The sequence below is a fragment of the Ammospiza caudacuta genome, chromosome 4 (genome assembly GCF_027887145.1).
Source record: "Ammospiza caudacuta isolate bAmmCau1 chromosome 4, bAmmCau1.pri, whole genome shotgun sequence".
Classification (NCBI taxonomy): Eukaryota; Metazoa; Chordata; class Aves; order Passeriformes; family Passerellidae; genus Ammospiza; species Ammospiza caudacuta.
In genome coordinates this window covers 4,509,592-4,529,129 of record NC_080596.1, presented here as the reverse complement: position 1 = coordinate 4,529,129, position 19,538 = coordinate 4,509,592, and the positions used below count along the sequence as shown (strand labels likewise).

The following is a 19,538-nucleotide window of genomic DNA, read 5'->3' as shown; positions in this document are numbered from 1 at the left end:
AATATTCCACACACATAACAGTTCAGGTGATTTCAGACTCACTTGGGCTAGACAGACAGCACAAATCCCAAAGTAACAATTTGTCCACATTTTGAACTTTGCTAATACAAAATGGCCAAAACAAAGAAAGCATACCCAGAAGCATACAAAATACAGATGAAAGCTTATTTTTAGTCTTGAAAGAAGATGTAATTCTAATACTAGTTTTTTATTTTCCTCTGTGTTTTTAGGTCATGGCAATGTTAGGTGGCAAACGCTTGCCTTCCTGAAACAAAAAGATTTACAAATTATACTAATATTCAGTTTTTCATTCTTTGAAAGGCACCATATAGGCTGCTGAATATTTGGAGGAATGAGCATGACAACTAATTTTATAATGAAATACTTATTTGGGGAAAAATGGATTTCTATTGAACTAATATAAAAGAAAACTATTATTATGATCTGTTTGTACACGAAAATGCTCATGTCACAGATTTCTCTTTTCTTCGAAATACGGGAAGACGGTACAATCCTGAATGCAAAATGCTGACTTTATTTTGGGCTGCAATTTAGCCCTCATGCTTGCTCTGTGAAACATATTTTCTCTATATTTAAAAGGGGTTCAAACACACAGCAAATAAAATCAGGCAGAGTTTGTCGCATATCATTTCCATTTCTTTTCTTTGAAACATCAGGAGCATGTAGCTTGTTATGCATCAGTTCTGTATTATTAATGAGAGGTTTTGGTAAAAAGCTGTTAAATAGAACTTTCTGTTACTTACACTGATATCTTCCAAATCTAAGCTGTTCAGAATGACATTGTTCCTCTTCCAGATGATGGGAGGTCTCAGGGTTCCCTGGATGGCACAACTAAGGACAGCACTCTGTCCCACTGTTGCTGCAGTGGTGCTTACTTTTTGATCTTCAGGCAGATTCAGCTGAACTACATCTGCAAAAAAATTTATTGTTTGTAAGATCAATGAGCAGGCAGTTTCATGAGCTTAATTAGCATGAACTTTTTTGTACACTGGTAATTTAAGAACTTTAACTGAAACAAAAGTAAAAAGAGCTTCCAAAAACCCCAGTAAGTTCAGCGTATTTCATATAAAGGTCAGCATGACATTTCAATTAAATTGACTGACAAGTATCAGCCTGTAAGGAGCAGCATTTAACATGAAAGTGAATTCCAGAGGCAGGACTGTAATACACGACTGCATATCCAAAGTCAGACACTGGAAGTTATCTGACAGTTAAGACAGGCACAGTGGACTAGGCAGAACATTTATTCTATATTTTCAGACTAACTACCTATTCCTCATTAATCAATGTTTAAAAAAGTCTTAAAAAAATTTAGATATACATGATAGGAGTCCCTGAAACTTTCTCTGTTCATCTGCTACTAAGGAGTTCCAATTTTAACAGAAGACCATTTCACTTCTGTGTTCCAGAACTCATTTGGAGACTTGAATAAAAAAGGAGTGATACACATCAAAGTGATGAAACACTGCATACTCTTCCCTCTTGTGTAATTGCCTTGTTACAGGCTGATCAGCTGAGAGTTAGCTTTTCACCTGTGGTGAACCTGACTAAACATAACTTACTAAAATTTTATATTTGAAAGGATTTTGTCCTATTAGACAAAAGAACTACATAAGAACTGAAGATCATCCAAATAAATTTTTTTCCATTCAGCTGCTAAATCATGAAAAATCTCTGGTTTTTATCTTTCATTCTTCAAGTAAACTACAAAAGGCATAATGGGTCTGTTCTCTTTTAATGATGAAAACACTTTCATATAAGAGACATTAATTCATTATAAGAAAGAAGGAACTTGTAAGGAAGCTAAGATCTTCTATAGGCTCATTTCAGCCTCATACAACCAATACTTTGTAAATAACACTTCTCCCCACCCTCCTTCCAACCCCCCTCTACAAGTGCAAGCATTAGAAAAGCACGAAAGCAAGCACAGCTCTTCAATAATTACAGTAAATTCCTTAAAAATGTGATTAAAAATAATTTTATACTTAGTTCTAAAGAGAGGCCCCCTGATTCTTTCCTCTTTCAGAAGGAATGCGCTCTGTGACACAAAACATGAGTGATAGTGCCCACCAGACATGCCCAAATGAGACTGACCTTTTTTAACCAGATGCATACCTGACACAATGCCTTACACTAAGGAAAATGAAACATACCAATTAAATTCAATTGATTATTCTGCATCCTCAGAAGCACTTCATGTTCTGTGTTACAAGAGATGGCTCTTCAGCAACACTCAGATAGCAAGACAGCTGTGTGGCTACTGAATGATTCAGAACTCAAAAGTGAAGTAAGTGTTCTGATATTTCATTTACAAATTTAAGTTATCTGTATATTTCAAATTCACTATTCAATCTAGGAAAGGCATGAAGGAGGGATCATGAAATCAGCTGGTGTTATAAGGCCATCTATGAAAACTGCCAGCCTTCACATGATGAACTGACACAGGCAATTTACATTCTACAAGATTTTAGTCTTTTTTTTCAATCAATTTCAGTATTACTATGGATTCCTACATAAACGAGGTCAGTCACTGTTACAGATGATTATAATTTTTAATTAGAGGATGGCACTAGAAATCAGAGTATCTGTCAAATATAAAGCTTACCATTTCCTACATAAGCAAATATGATTTTCTGAAATCAAAACTGAGAGGCTATCATTTTACTGACACCAAGGGTTCAAACCTTTTTTTTAAACTACCTTTGTTTTAACAATAATGACAGCCTTATAATAAATAATAATTAAGATAATGATGATAATGACAACAAAACAATAATAATAACATAGGATGACAGCACTAATTTTGCCAGAGAAAACTCCCAAAGAATTTTTTAAAAATTCTCAGTCTTCAATATAATATATTGATATGCCACTTGCAACTTTTCATCTCATGATTATGGTAACAAAAGGCCCAAATGCAGAATTTAAAAAAATGAAGAAACAGTTGTACTACCTGGAACTATTCAATGCACTGATGTTATCTATTTTTGAAAAGTTATGAAAAAAACCCTATTTTAATAAATGTGCTAGAATCACTGCTTTCCTGTAAAATTGTGAACATTTATGTAAAAAACCTTAATAAAACTATACAATTATGTATATTCATATTATCATTTAAATAGGAAAAAAGGCATAAAAATTACATTATAGCTTTTCTTATTTTCTTGAGAGAAAACTATTGCACATATTTTCTCCTTATTGGAGGGGAAAAAAAAGTTACTGCCCAACCCAAAAAGCCCCAGGCTTGGGAGCAGCACCTGCAGCAGAATCTTTGGCAGGTAAGTCCCCGAAAATTGCTGTCCATTAACTGTCTGCAACCACAGTGAAAGAGGCAAACACTGCTGGGAGTGGAAGGGGTTTGGTGTGCGCAAAAAAGTGTCAGGTGCACTGGACAGCACTTGTCTCAGAGATCAGGCACTGTGACATTCCTTTGGATATATAAAACATCGGCCCAGGAATTAAATGATGCACTTATCATCTCTTCTTTTCTCCTTGAAAGAAATAAATATGGTTCTGAGAGCAAATGCTTTTTGGACAGGTACTGAGGTTGTGTCATTAAGAGATATTCCTGACTAGAATGACTTCTAGCTTTCCCTCCATGTTGCCTTTGTAGATCAACAATAACTGTTTGAAGTTTAGTCACACACGTTTTGCTTATTTAACGTTAAATTAAAAAGCAGAGCAAAGGTTTAGAAAAATTGGAAGTGAAATTAATTCTGTTTACTCACGCCACCACCACACAAAAAAGTAAATATGGGCACTGTTGGTTACAGAGCAGTAATATTATAAGTAGCCAGTAGAGACTATGTTATATAGCTTGCTATTTTTAGAAACATGGATCCTCTGCTATGGTGTACCATATTAATGAGTTTGTTTGTAACTCCTCCGGACGCAATATCAATCTGACACGCATCCCTGGTTCTTAATTATAAAAGTTACTGGATGCATTCTTTCAGATAAAGGGAAGAAATGCAAACAAAAAACTCAAACCAAAACAACCCAAACATTTAAATAAAAGCTAGAAGTATAGTTAGGAGACAAAACCAACAGACCTGTCTGAAAATATCTGGTTGGAAATAAAACATAGCTATTATAAGATAAGACAAAAGAAGTGAAAGCAGAATAAATATTAACTATTGGGAAGACATTTTAGAACTTTTACACTGACCAGGGAAAAGGAAAACTTACTGAAAAGGCTCAAAAATATAAAAGATTTTAAACAACAAAGGAAAATCAAAACCAACCAACTAACCAACAAACTTAAACAAGTAAACCAAATCAAAAGTAATAATTTAAATATGAGACATTCCTACACTGGCTGAGAGAAGGTTGAAAGGATTTGTTAAGTTCTCTGGCTGCTGAAGCCATTCTGCAAACTCCCCTATCCCTCATTCTGCTTTATGGTCCTGAGCCAAGTCCTTCTGGCTCCTCCCACTTGTTTTTGTTACTCAGGTTATCACCGTATTTGATCCAGCTTGAATTTATTCTTTAAACCACATGAAAGAAAACTTTACACAATATTTAGGATTAATGAAGTGGAATTTATCAACAAATCCATATTTTTTCCTGAAAGACTTCGGTCAATACATCCGTACAATGCAATCGCCATTTTCACACAGATCTCATCTGGTTCCTCGCAGTTGCCCTGTAAATGACAGGTCCTCATAACCTTGTTCTACTCTGTTCTTTCCAATAAATTGCTTCTCAGCTTAAAGTATACTCTTAACCAAGTATAAGAACTTGTATTTTCTTACTCTTAACCAAGTATAAGAACTTGTATTTTGTAACATTAATTTTCATATCACTTTTACTGTGCCAGGCTTTGAGGTTATCCAATGCCAATCTTTAAAAAAGTTTGCTTCCCAGGTGATCTTTGGAGAGCTTCAATAATAACTCTTTCTCAAACTGGTATTTTCCTGTTTCATTGAACCCGTATCATCTCCCCTTCATCCAGGTCCTTATCCATTTTACCACTACTAGCTCCTATGATTTTATCTGACTAAACAGAATCTAATATACAAACATCCCAAGTGCTTTTCTGAAAATTATGAAAACACGTTTTTTTCTCATTGCTTCCCTTTATCTAGAATCTATGCTATAAATCTACTTTTATCTGTCCTTTGGTTAAAGTTAGATGAAATTGTAAATATTTTTCTATTATAATTTTCTAAGTACTTTTTATTATAAATATATTTGTGATAACTTTCAAAAATATCTTCAGAACTTACTGAAATCAGATGCAAAATGACATCACTTCAACTGAATCAAGAAATACTGCAAATGATGATCAGTTAGATTAGAATGTAAGTGCTTGAATTTTCTCAGTCCAACCAAAATGTAGTCATTAAACTGAGAAAGGCAGGAAAAAGGAGTTTTCAAAGATGACATGTTGAAAAAAATATTCCAAGAGCAATACAGATAAACAAATAATGGAACTTTAATCTAAGCATTGTTGTTCTCAAGAGTCATACATCTTGGGTTGTCATTCTTAGTATGAGTTAAGTTTTATCAATATTCTTGCAAGTTAACAGATAAAATTATATCATTGCACTTTTAAAAGAGAATGTGGCATTAGGGCTCTGTTAGGGAAAAAAAAAGATAGTGACAGCTGTATGGTGCTTTGACCAACAATTCTCTTTTCTAAATCCTAAGTACATTGGGTTGATGTGCACTACATGGAACATGTTATTTTGAAGGGAAATTTTGATGGTCTAAATTCAGTACTCTTAGGGAAAGAACTGCTATACTTGGATTTGAGTTTTCTGAATAAGTTAAAGAATAAATAGTAAAAGCATGGCTCTTTCAGCTCTTTCCCCATACATGAAAAAAATCCAATCTCCAACTCCTTTGATGGCCCAAATGGCCTGTGGGGAACTGTACACAATCATAAAAACCATTTGTGGTCTTAGAATACCAAGTCAGGCTACTAGGAAGAGAAACACTGAAGTATATGAATTTATTGAGGCTAGATAGTTCCTTACTGTCTCTTAGGATGAGTAGAGAAAAAACACAATATCACTCTGGAAAAAAGGTTTTAAAAGCTAAAAACTACGAGGTTGCATTTGTAGTCTCTGTATCACTTTATAATTTATTATGTTGTTAAAGGGAGGAAGGGAGGAAGTTCTTACTCAATTGTAGACTGCCTTTGTTAATTTAATACCATTAACAAATGTGCAATTTGAACCTTCTCATTTGTTTCCTTAAGTTCTGTGTATTTATTCAAAGCAATATCCTTCCAAGTCTAAACTAATGAACATTATGCCAAATGGTCCCAGTATTTCAAATTAAGACCACGTCACGCCTGTATTTATTTTGTTTGCCTATTTCAAACCTAATTTAAAATAAAACCACTTTTAAAAGCAAGCAAAAAGCCTTTTGTCTATGAACTACAGTAAGCTCTGTACTTAATGCATAACATTACTTAGTGGCTTGAATTAGGTGAAATGCAGCTAGGTAATGTGCCTTTTACTCTTCTGGCATTGATCCCAATTTCCTTAAAATGATGTAACAAAGGCGTTTTCATCAGTGTCATTTTGCTGTTCTTTTACAGCAATTTTAAAATCAGCACCCTTAGCATGACTAATTTTGTCATTATCTGCTGTATATTCTGCTTTGAACTCGTTGTAAACATATTATTCACATATTTAGTAGAATGTTTCAGTATGAAAAGTATTGGTTCATGAGTGCCTGTTCTCAAAGATCTTATGCCAGTTAGTCTTTCTGTTCCCAAAATCCATTTAAAAACACACACACAAACATGCCAAAAAAAACCCCAAAACCCTAAAAACAAAACAACAACAAAAACCCTAAAAACAAACAAACAAAAGCATAAATAACTTTTTCATGACTCCTTAATGTTTTAGCTGCAGAGCTTGGATTGAAATTCAGGCAGTTGATGATACAAAAACTGAAAGATCTAAATGTTATAACTAGCATGTATTCGTCTTTTGTTGTCACTAACAAGAGACTTGAAAAACATTTTTGTGCTGAAATGGTAATATTGTAATAGCTGCGGCTTTTAGGAAGTCCTGTAGAAACCAATTCTATGAAAAAATCAGAAAACACGAACGGAAAGACAATATTTTCTCCATTTATTTATAGTACTAGCCAACAAAATTAATAGTCAGAGATTGGTACAGCATCCTAGGAAACATTTAATTTGTGGGAGAACTTAAAGATTCTCTGAAAGACAAATGTGAACCACAAGGTTTCTGTTTCCTCTCACAATAAGACAGTATATTTTATTCAAATATCTAGAAAAATTGAGTGCTTCCTGCTTTAAAAGCATAAGGGATGAAATAGAATGTATCAGCTGTCCCCTTGCTTCAGTGAATTTAGCATCAAACTCTTTTATTACTGCAACAGCTTTCATCTTCAATTTTTTAGGACCAAGAATGACTAGAGAAGCAAATATCTTTAAATACAATTCTTAAAAATAGATTGAAATAAATTTGATAAATAAATCACAGATTATTATATTTATGAGAAGTTTATAGATGTGTGTACTTAGTGCTTACCATTGAAGCAAAGTCTGTTATTTAATGGTTCTTTGAAGAAGAAGAGTGACTGTAGACTGTGACTCTAAGAAGTAGCTGAAAGACTTTTGGATTAATGGGCTGCAAGTTCATTTGTCAAGAGAGAAACACTGAAGTGATGACAAGGAGTTTCATCAACTCTGTCCCCTCCAGCAGAGAAAAATTCAGATCAATGATTAGAAATTCTTTGCAAAGCAACTAAAAGCAAACAAAACCCAAAATAATCTTGCTCCATCATTTGTAGGCATGAATAGTATTTGCAGCTCTGTGTCCTCTGCATAGTAGGTAAAAGCTCAGAGAAAAGATAAGAGGGATCAAGGCATGGAGCAGTTTACATAAATATTTTAAAAAATCAGAAAGGCTTGAATTTTTATTTTAAAAAAACTAATGATGCAGAGAGCTTTGCTAGAAGTCAGCAAAATCATGAATGACATGGAAATGCTGGAAAAGCATTTCTATGACAGCACAATGGCTTATTGTTTCTTTTAATACTGGAAAGTCATCAAAATAACTGAGAGGCCAGGTTCAAAATGAAGGACAGTAGCTTGAAGTGATATATCTGAAAAAAAAAATATCTTTTCCAAAGGTTATTATAGATTCCAGAAGATTACATGTGCCAATCACACAAACACTTGGGAGAAATTATAATGATATTATTTTTACACTTCTCTAAACATAAACTCAAGTAAACTCAATGTTGAAAAACCATTGGACTGGCTGGACCTGGGACCAATACAGTTGGTTTTATAGTGTTAAGGCATATTTCTTCATTCTACATGGAAATCACCCCAGAAATGGGATTTTTAAGTTTTCTTGACAGAAAGAAATCTTTAAGTGTTAGTTCATTTAGTAAATTAAGTGAACATAATTGAAGGTAATTTAACATTTTTAATGAATCAAGTAAATCAACTGCAATGCAGCTGAATTAATAATCAGTGTGTATTATCTCTTGAAAATAATTTGACCCCCCTGATATTTTTAATTTATTTTAATAGTATTTCCTCTGAATATCTTTGCTCACACATTATGCATTTTAACTTAAAAAAATATTAATAATGGCAATCATTATTAAAATCAGCAATTATCACCTTTTGTTAATTTCAAGTTCATGAGCTGATTAGGCTAAAACAAAATTTCCGAGCTCATTATATGTGCATTTTAAATTTAATTCTTACTTTAAGTAATTTAATTTATGTCCGTTGACTTAAACTCCTTCTCAAGACCCTGTGTTTTACACAGATGTGCACAAAATCCATATGTATTAGTTCTTGCCTTATATTCTTGTATCCTATTACAGGAAAATTGAGCATGTTTTGAAAAGTATCACTATTGCAATTGTTAAGGATATTTACAACAGGGTCTACTCTAGAAACTATGTTGTTTTGAGAACCCTGTGAAGCTGAATTCAGTTGTTATGAGAACTTTGGAAGCCAAAGGGAAAAACCAGGCCAAGAAAGTCAACTCCTGATCAGTACAGCTTCAATGTCTTCCATTGCAAGGGAAATCAGCAATCCACTCCCATAATGTCGACAGCCTGTTTCTCACGGACTATTTATTAGGCATAAGCAAAACAATCCAAACTTTGCATATCCTGATTGACAATCTAGTTCTTTCTCCTCATGAAGAAAAAGGAATTCCAGCTTTTATGCATTTAAGTCTCTTGAAAGGAGAGTAAACGAAGTGGCAAATATTAAGTCTCTCTCCCTCCTGTCTCCACTATCATCTCAGTGGACTGAAACTGCCTGCCCAACCTTAACACATCCTCTCAGTATGTTCTGTAACTGATTTCATGCACCATTCAGTGAATCCTAAGGGAAATTTCAAAGTTATTGTGATGGGTTAAAATTCGATTTGATGCGTGCTGCTGGAATTGCTGATCTGACAGTAGTCAGATGTGGTATCCTAGGTTTATGCATATATAAAATTGCAACTTTTATAGATTCAATATTCCAACTTAGACAACAACATATTTCTAGCCTATAAAGTTGCTGCAAAAGTTAATTATAAATGATGCTTAAAAAAGAATCTCTGAGTAAATGAAGTAAAAATTTTTGGTTAACCTATTCCCATTTTTAGACTTAGATCTCATTTCAAAGGCTACTCTTAAGATTAACAAGATATAGTTAAAACACTTGTACATAAAAATATTTACAAAATAACAGAAACCACAACAGTCCAGAAAATATGATAAATTCTCTCAAATAAAATGATACATCACTGTTTAAGAAAATATGCCAAACTACAAATTCCAGTCATACCTGTCCTGATATGTGATTTCACATTGACAGTGATGATCGTATCTGTGGACACACATGAATAATGACTGTGCATCCAAAGCATTTCAACATTTTCTAACACATTTTCTTAAACATAGTTTTTCTTGCAGCAATAGCTACTTTTAAAAAATGTATTTTAAAAAATGCATTTTTTTTTAAATTTTAAGATGAGAGGAGAGCATGACCTGTGCAAAAATAAAGCAGAAACAAAAATCTAGTGTATTATAGAGCAGTATTAGCATGTGTACTTCAAATGAGTTATATTAGAACTTAAAACACCTCACGGACTTGCAACAAATTTTCTCATTTAGTGTCCAACACTTAACACTTTACACTTATATCCCTTATAAATTCAACAGAGAATTTGTGTCTTTGTTCAGAATATGGAGAATGACTCTCCACAACAACACTGACATTGTCACTAAAAAATACTGCCTGTGTTTGAGTTTCAGGTATTTTCTTTTAAAACAGAAAAATAATTCTTGCTATGTTATTGTATTTTTAATAACAACCATTGCAATATTGGACTGTGTCAGTCTGAAAAAAATAATAGCAGAAAGCATATCAGATATTGATGCAACATGGATGAGATGTTAAATTTAGTCTCAGCACTTTTTGGGGCATATCAGTGTTTAATTTTCTGAAGTCAGTATTTTTAGGTGCATAAAGCTGAACTTCAAGTCTTCCAAAATTGCTGTGCTGAGTCTTTGCAACAGTAATGAGAAAGGTATTAAAGATGTTCAAAAGAGGAAAAGAAATGCAGAATAGAGTGAGAAAAGCCATGTAGAAAAATATACTAATTGAAAAAATTTTGGAACTTAGGTTGAATAAATTTTTCCATTCCATAACTAACATGACATATTCTTTTTCTTTTTGAGAAGGAACATTGCTCATTTTTGCCAAATGTAATGCACCATTTCCAAAACACCTCTCCAGTTTTGCTGATAACATCACATCAACACCAACTTATGCACATGACCAAGTTTCTGAAAAGCTTTAATTTGATACTTTTGTGCATGCTGTCAGCTTCTGTGCATTTCACCAACTCCTCTGGGACATATTTCTGTGCACTAGAAATTATCTACACCAAAAATGCGTATTTTAAAACATACTTGAACAATTTTTCTTCTGCATTTGCTGAATATAGTGACTGATCAGATGGAAAATACCAAAAAAAAAATAATATGATGACTTTCTACAGTCACTATAAATGTATTCATTAACTTTAAACCCTATACTGGATATGCCATTGATCTTGCACTATGGTCATATATGTGATTGCACAGATATCAATGTCTTCAAATTATGATTATATTTAGTTAGCAAGGGAAAAAATGTTCAGGAAAAGGTCTTTTTTTTTCTATATTTTCTTACTTATGTTCCTTCAGTTAAATATCAGTGTGGTTTGGCTTGTTTCAAAAGAAATTACTCATGCCATTGCATTTATTCATTTGAGTTTTGGATAATTTATAAATTTAGTATCTTATGTTTCACTTTTGGAATGATGTAGACAGAAACAAGTACTACAAAGAGATCATTCTGCTGAAAAGAACACTGAATGTTCCTCTGATGTACCAGAATACGTAATGAGTGGTAACAAAAACTTGACAGAATAGTGAGAGGAAGAAATGCAAAGAGGACAGATCAAACTACAGATTTCCAAAATTGGGATGTACTTGCAGCTGTGAGCAGCCTAAGCAAGGCTTCTAAATAGCCCAACTAAAGTGGAATTCATCACGGTGGATGAAACTCTTAAAACCAGAATACTTCTCCCCATAGAAATATTTAAAAAATACTTATCATTTCATGTCATCTGTTCCATTCAAAAGTCAAAAAGATTATTTTTCACTAATAGCTTCAAAAAGCATCGCTCTTCAGGTAAAAAAAGAAAGAACATATGAAAATGATACTTCATAGAAAGAAAACCAGGAGGTTGACAGCCAATGACCTCAGTGTTTATCTGCAAATCAATAACAACACCTATTTGTATATGTACACAACCTCAAGAGATTGCTATATCTAAAATCAGTGTTTTGACAACTTTGCTGATTTACTTTCATTTAAAAACTGTTAATAAATCTTTGCTTCTTTTTCTAGCTGCTTTTCCAGCTATACAGAATGTCAGATGCATTTAGAATAGTCTATGCTTTTTTCTTTCCCTCACCCCAAGCCTTCATTTCATCTCTTCTTATTCTTATCTTTTATTTCTCCCCAGTCCTACTTCCCCTTTTGTTTTTCTACCTTACTATTTACACCAGTGATCCTGTTTGTTCTTCTAGTCCCTTCTTAAATACATTCGGATGCACTATTTATGCAATAGCTCTAGATACTGCAGCGAGCATCAGCGGGCTTTTTCCACATCTGGAACTGACTTGGCTTCACCCTTGGGTGAGGGAGGGGAGGAGGGTTCACAGCTCTGCCTACCCTGTGGCTTGGCAGCACAACTTGGTGCGCTAACCATTCACTAGAGTTTGCAGGTATGCACCCTCACCACTTCCCTGCCTCAATTCTGGGAAAGATGTGTCTGTTCCCAAATGCAGATCTCCTCCTGATGTATGGAGGCAAGGTGGGAGCTCCAGTGTTCTAGTCCAGTGGTTGTCCATGCTAGTCTGGACATCAGGGAGAACATGACAGCGAGCACTTTATTTTTCACCCAGCAATTAATCTGAGATTTTTTTTTTTTTCAGATTTAAATCTTAATCTAAGCAGTAATACACCTTTTAGAAGATACTACCAGAGTATGACTTGCTGTCAGAATAGGAGTGCATACAATTAAATACAAGTATATTAACCTGATTGTTTTCTATTGCTACTTCTATTTCAGTTTGTTCCACATAAGAAAAAAATTGTTTTCAAAGCGCCGATCACAAATATAAATGTTAGCCAATTTAAATTGATACTAGAAACTATTCAGACTTTTCCATAGATGTATAAAATACATAACAATATTTGCAATTATTTCTCTCCATGTATATCCTGTAGAAGTCATCTTCTAAGGACCCAGTCACCATGTGTCACCATGACTTTTAAACCTTTATAAAACAAAGATTCTAGAAACCACCTCTTAGATCACTCTTTTCAGATTTTCCTGTATAGCTTTTTGACAAGACCTGGAACAGCATTCAGCTGTCTACAGTGTCAAGTCCTGTCATCTCTGGAACACTTCCTTAGCTGAAATAGGAGCTTTCCCACCATTCCATCCAAGACTGCACAGTTTCACAGTTTATCTTTTCAGTCATTCATAGAACATGTCAATGCATATTGCAGATGTAGATTTAAACTTTAGGATAAAGTTTTCACAAAGTTTTAGAAAACCAAACTTAGTCTCACTTCCCCCTACTCCAGATCACTCTTCTTGACAATCCCTCAAGATCTGGATTTATGGTGCTGAGCCATCACATCAGGCTTCAGAAACAGGCAGACACATCTTCTGAAATATAAAAATTCTTATTCAATGTCTGCTGATTAATTCCTGATATGGAAAAATGCTTCTTCTTGATAACACTTTTCGCAAAGAATGATTGCAGATAAGTGACAAAAGGAAAGTGGATGTGTTGGAATGGGATATACACACAAGGCTGGGACACAAGCACAACGAGATACATAAAACATAGATTAAAGTTTGCAGTCTAAGCTCCAAATGTAGTCTGAATTTGGAACATCAAGCAGAACCCATAGCTCTAGAAGCAGCACAAACTATTTCAGCAACAAAGCTTTATAATAAAGCCACCCCAATCAGATAAATTAATCCATATGGTCAGAACAAAAGTATCCTGTAACTGATAGGGGTCAATAGCACAAGGAACAAAACACCAGGCAAGCATATAGTGATAATATTTTTTTAGCCCCCATCAATACAAAATTGCCAGGCCAGAGGCAGTTTAGAGTGGTGACACTCGGATAATGAATCAGGAGAGTAAACTATCCTGGAAGAAAAGGAATACAGACAATTATTACCTGGCCTGTTAGCTGAAGAACTCAACAATTCCACTGCTTTAATCTAAAGAATACCTTAATTTGGAATGGAGGGAGCATTTTTCAATGAAGAAGAAGGAAAATAAAGTCCTGTCATCATGTTTTTACACTAAGGTAACGTTAAAGAAGAAAACAAAACCAAGCCCAAAAAAATATATCCCAAATCAAATTACCAAAAAGACTAGCATTTTTCTTGTAAGAAAAAACCCAAAACCTAAAAAAAATATAGATTTCAGATATTAATTCATTATGACTCCTAAACAAAAACTCTTGAGTTGTTCAACTTTATGAAAATAGTATTGATTACTATGTTTTAAATCTGAAAAATGTACACCTTTTCTATTGATAGAGAATAAACCTCTGCTGTCATAGGAAAACAATAGTAGTAATTATGATAACCACACATTTAATCCAAACATATTAGCACAAATGGAACGGATGAAGTTTGGTATATGTCTATCTTCTCATACATACAGAATGTTTACTTACAAAAAACTTCATAATAAAATGTATATGAAATAAAGGATTTTCTAAGATGAAATAGGGCCAGGAAAATTAAAAACCTCTTGGAAGTTCTATACAAAAATTAGAAAATTGAATTAGAATTTGTATTCAATCAAAAAAAATTGAAAGCTATTTTATAATAAAAACTTCATTTCAATTATCTTGATTTTCACAGACACTCCACCCCCTGCAAACTGTAACATATTTTTTAACATGGATTTCAAGTTCTACACTCAGCTTCTTTGGCTTCCTCAGGCTGATTCTACTCACTCACTTGGGTTGCTAACACGAAAATATGTAGCTTGTTTCAACTATTACACAACTCCCATCTAAGTGTTTGTTGCCTACTAAGAAGTTCACCTTAGCTTGTACATGTTTTTTCACTTTTTCCCAACTTCACTGGACATCACCATTTGTATTTATTTTCTCAGCCCCCATCTTTCAGGGGGAGAGAGATTTTCCCTAGGTCCCCTGTTACTCATTTGGTGTAAATTTTTCGGCGTACTTCTTTTCGCTGCTGATTTATGTCCGGCTGATTTATTACCGGAGATGATAGCTCAGAGAATGCCATTTGCTCTGTTTCTCGGCTGTTTAGGCTTGTAAGGTTTTCTGTGTTGCTGTTTAGGTGGCCTGGAAAGGCCCAGGGATGGCCTTGGAGAGCCGACGCTTCAAAGGACGAGGAGAGACTTCTGATCTTGTCTCGGTCTTGGTGTTTATTAATTGTTTATCTAAAAGATTTTCTTTCAGCCCGACAGAGGTCTGCACAGCAAGTCAGCCATGGGCACACTCCCGAAGCCCCCGGGCAGTCACTTATCTTTATACCCTAAGTTACGTGTACAATATTTATCATTTTTCTCCAATACTTTCTACTCTTATTAACCTGTGCACTTCTAGTAATGACCAATCCCAAAGTGCCACCACCACCACAGAAGATGGAGGCCAAGAAGAAGAAGAAGAAGGACAGGACACGCCCCAATTCCTCCATCTTACTTCTTTAGACCCCCCTGTACCAAAATCCTAAACCCTGTGTTTTACACTTTAACTAACTTATCCCTTCACCATTCACCCAGTGAAACCTTCCCAGTCCTCATACAGGCGTCGTCTCCTGTGTAGGATCAAAGTCCAGCCACCAGACACTTCTGGCAACATTCCAGGATTCCCGAGCCCCCCAAGGGTGGTCTCGGCCTCTCTGCACCTCCATCCTGAGGTGCTGAGATCCCACAATTTGGCAGACAAAAGACAAGATATTCTCCACAAGCTGTATCAGCAGTGAGATATAAACTAAAATTCTGCCAAAAATTCAGTCGCTACAAATCAGTTTGTCTGTCCTTAATCTCACTTTTGATCTAAATCTGGGATGGATAAGTAAAACAATTTATGAACAAAAGACCTGATATTAAAGACAATTTTTAATAGTAGACTATATTCAGTTTCTACTTTGGATGCTTTCAACAGCTTTTATTTTCAGGAGCATACAAAGCTCCGGCTGTTGTGAAAGCTGCTGATTAGCAAGCATGAACTACTGACAACAGACTCTCTTTTCTTAACCTTCACAAATGTCTCTGACACAACTTTGCCCTTATGGTCTACGTGAATGAAATATAATTGAATTTCATGTAGTAAATATAGTTCTAGGTAAACAATAATAGGGTTAAAAGGTGATGTTGAAAAAAGCCAAGAATGAAACAAACACTCCCACCTTCAGGACAAATTCAACTCTAAAAGACACCTCACACTGACATTCTATTATCAGCTATATTCATCGACAACCACTATATTCATCGACAAACTACTTTTCTTTAAAATGTCTTTAAAATCTTAAGATACAAATAATAAACCCTGATGACTGACTACTTTCAAAGAAAGATATTTCAGTTTGGAGCATTCACAAGAGGTTTATAATACCAATAAACATAAGGGAGGATTATACACTACATTTTCTAAATCCTCACAGGAATTCTAATGAGGAATAAAGCCAATTATGATTCATTATAAGATGAATTGTGAATGTTTAGCACATCACTAGTGCAAGGTTCACCCAGTACTGGAAATTAGCAATGACAAAAAAAAGAATGCCATAAAGTTGAAAGTAATATTTTTCATTAAAACATTTGCACACATAAGTATTCATGAATGGTGTTCTATGACAAAACTCCGTGGTAATTTTTGTACTCTGAATAAATCAGTTTAAATTATGCACCCTGTGGTGATGGCAAATTCAGATACAGAGACTGCTAAAGAATGAACTCTAATTTTTAAAAAAAAATTTAAAAATACAATGTTAGTAAATTTGCAGCCTGTAAAGACAGACTGGGGTTAACATCAGAGGACTTCCTAGAGAAGTGAAAAAGCTGTATCTATTCAGCTTTGTGAGGGCAACACTTAGCAGACTATACCCATGAATTTAAGCCTGTACTGGTTTCTACTTTGAAATGATGAGCAAAATGGTTAAAACAACAGTAGTGAACATCATTTACTCTAGCCAGGCTTTGATTCACTCACTCAGAGCACTGCTGAACCCCGCTTAGGGAGGTGTGGATAGCATGAATGAACTGCAACTATCTTCCCCTGCCTTCGGGCTCGAAGGGTCAGCATTTCACAGACTAAAGGTCAGCTTACTACAGGGGTTTCGATAATGTTCAATGTTTTCATTAGTGATTTGGCTGACAGGACAAAATGGACCCTCAGAAATCTTGCAGCTGTCACCAAATTCAGAGGATCAGGAAGCAGACTTTATAAAGCTCCCTCTGCAGGACAATGCAAGATTGTCCTACAGAGGGAACTTTATAAACAGAAGGAATGGGCTGAAAAACTGTGAAATTCTACCAAGACAAATGAAAAGTCTTACACTTGGGACAGAGTAAGTCCATGTAAAAATACAGGGATTCGGCTGGCTAGAAATCAGCTTTGCAGACAAGGATTCAGGTAGACCACAAATGGAACATGAAAAAAGGAGTTTGGACAAATGACTGAAATTCTCCTCTGACATGTTCTTTAGTTCAATAATCCCAGTTCTGAAGGAGTCTGTGAAAAAACTGAATTATTAATGCTAGTGGTTAGGGTTACAAAAGGCAAAGGTGATCCAGTTCGTGAAGCCCAGATGGATTTCTGAAAAGCTCTTAACAGTATCCCTCAAGTCTTCACCGAGAGCTTTGAAGGGACAGCCCCATGTTTTACAAACTCTGCCAGCATGACTTCACATCCATCCCAGTGCGAGCCTAGGGAGCAGCAACAGTGACAACAGGCAGCAGGGGCATGGGAAGGGAGCCAAAGGAAGGTTAAAGCGTCCAAGTGTTCAACAGAGCCAGCTTCCCAGCATGATACTGTTCTTTATCTGGATAGCATTTCATTTGCTCAAAGTACAGCCTCAGTTTACTCCAGTTTCAAACAAGACTACGCAGAACCTCTGCACATGCATCCCTTATCTTGAACATGAGAAATATGCAATCATGTCCAGCTAAACAATTAATCTAAATTGAATAAACTATTAGTCTGATGCATTGCACTAGTTAGGAGCCTTGACTCAAAAGTAAAGGCAATTTTTCCACTTAAAAACACACTTTTTTATCATTAGTTTTCTATTTTTTCTTATTTTAATTATCTGTCTTGTTCACTAAACACTGTTCAGCACCAATAATAAAAGACACAGAAGTTTTAACAGACAAAAGCTAATTTTGTGCTTTACTTATGATTTATTCTCCATTCTCTTCATCAAATGAGACAGAACACCAAGGCATATAAGCAAAGATAATTAAAATTTCATAATGCAGTAACAAAAAGTTGAGACAAACTTCCTTTAATACCTTAATTTAAAGACTTTAAATATAAATTATAATAAAAGGAAGATATCAGTAAAAATCCCACCATCTATCACTAGTGACAGCCCAGCTTACATGGAGTTAAATCTTCAGAGTATATGAATCTCTAAATAACTGGAGGCCTAAGAGCTGCCACAGCTTCTCATCTTTCCACAAGCACTGCCAATTATTTCTGCTGGGGATTCCCCAGTTATTTGGTGTTGGCCAAGAGAAATGACCACGGATAATGCCTTTCAGATTCAGTTTCTGAGGGAGCAGTTTTCAATTATAGCCTCTTCTACATCTTTTTGTTTAGCAAATTTCTTTCACTCCATCCATCACTGTATCAAACTGCCTCCTCGTGCAATTTGTCTCCTCAGCAACTCTTGCCACCAGTGCTATCATCATTTACCTACTTTCTAGCTGCTGTCAAAGAAATCAATTTAAATTAATGGTGTCTCAGTGAATAACACATGACCTCAGAAAAACTAACTAGTCAAATGCTCAAAGTGGGTCCACGGTGGCATATGAAGATATGCAAAATGTCTTGTTTAGTTAGAATAATTCATATTTCCTGCTGGAGATTCCTGTGGATTAGATCATGCAAACTATGTGTCGCACTCAACTGTTTTATCTAAAGTAGTTGGTTTAAAGCTAACTCAGCTATTTTTCATTAACTTGTATCATAAATATTCAGTGCTTGACATATACTTTATCCAAAACACAATGAGTTTTTGCCATTCCTTTTTTCTATGGGATCTATTAAAGCATAGGGAAGCAAAGGACATAATACCTCAAATATTCTCAAATCCTCTCTCTCTCTGTAAGCCAAAAAGAATTTGCTTCATATACAAAAATTCCATCATTGTAGAAGTTTGAAAGTACCTTAAGGTAAATGTGATCAGAGAATGCTTCCTTATTCTGTTTTTCAGATTAACAATTGAATAGTTAAAATGACACTCAAAACATCTGCAAACCTAAACGACCCTTTTGCAATGAAGTTATAATGATGAACAAGTTAAAATACCCCAAAAATAGTCACAGAACAAACTTTTGTTATATGCTATACTTTTACTTTATATTGTAAAAGTATATATATGGCAATACCTTAAGAAAAATGGTATTTGGGTAAGAACAAACAGTAATGTGCATTAGGAATAACACATAATTAAAAAGACATCCAGTCCATTACTCCTTATAATGTTTTCTGGTTCTCTCTTGAAATGAAATTTCACAGAAAATGAAGTTTTGTGTTAAACACAGCTTTCTTATCCAGTGAACATGGAAGTGTTAATTCACTGAAGTAAGAGTGATAATTGGTTTTGACCTTGTTTATTGTAGAATATGTTGCTGAATTTGTCTAAACAAAAACCGGAGTTTATGCAAAAATCAATTTCTGTATGCTTATTGTATTTGCACATGACTAGTTC

At 34.7% G+C, this 19,538-nt stretch overlaps 1 protein-coding gene across 2 annotated transcripts in view; it reads right to left on the bottom strand.

Moving 5' to 3' along the window:
- Positions 1-19,538, bottom strand: part of FSTL5 (follistatin like 5) — a 270,104-nt gene that overhangs the window by 84,275 nt on the left and 166,291 nt on the right. For both annotated transcript variants that reach the window (XM_058803344.1, XM_058803345.1), the window contains exon 7: positions 765-931. In XM_058803344.1, the coding sequence (XP_058659327.1) occupies positions 765-931 (167 nt within the window). The remainder of the gene's footprint in view (positions 1-764; positions 932-19,538) is intronic.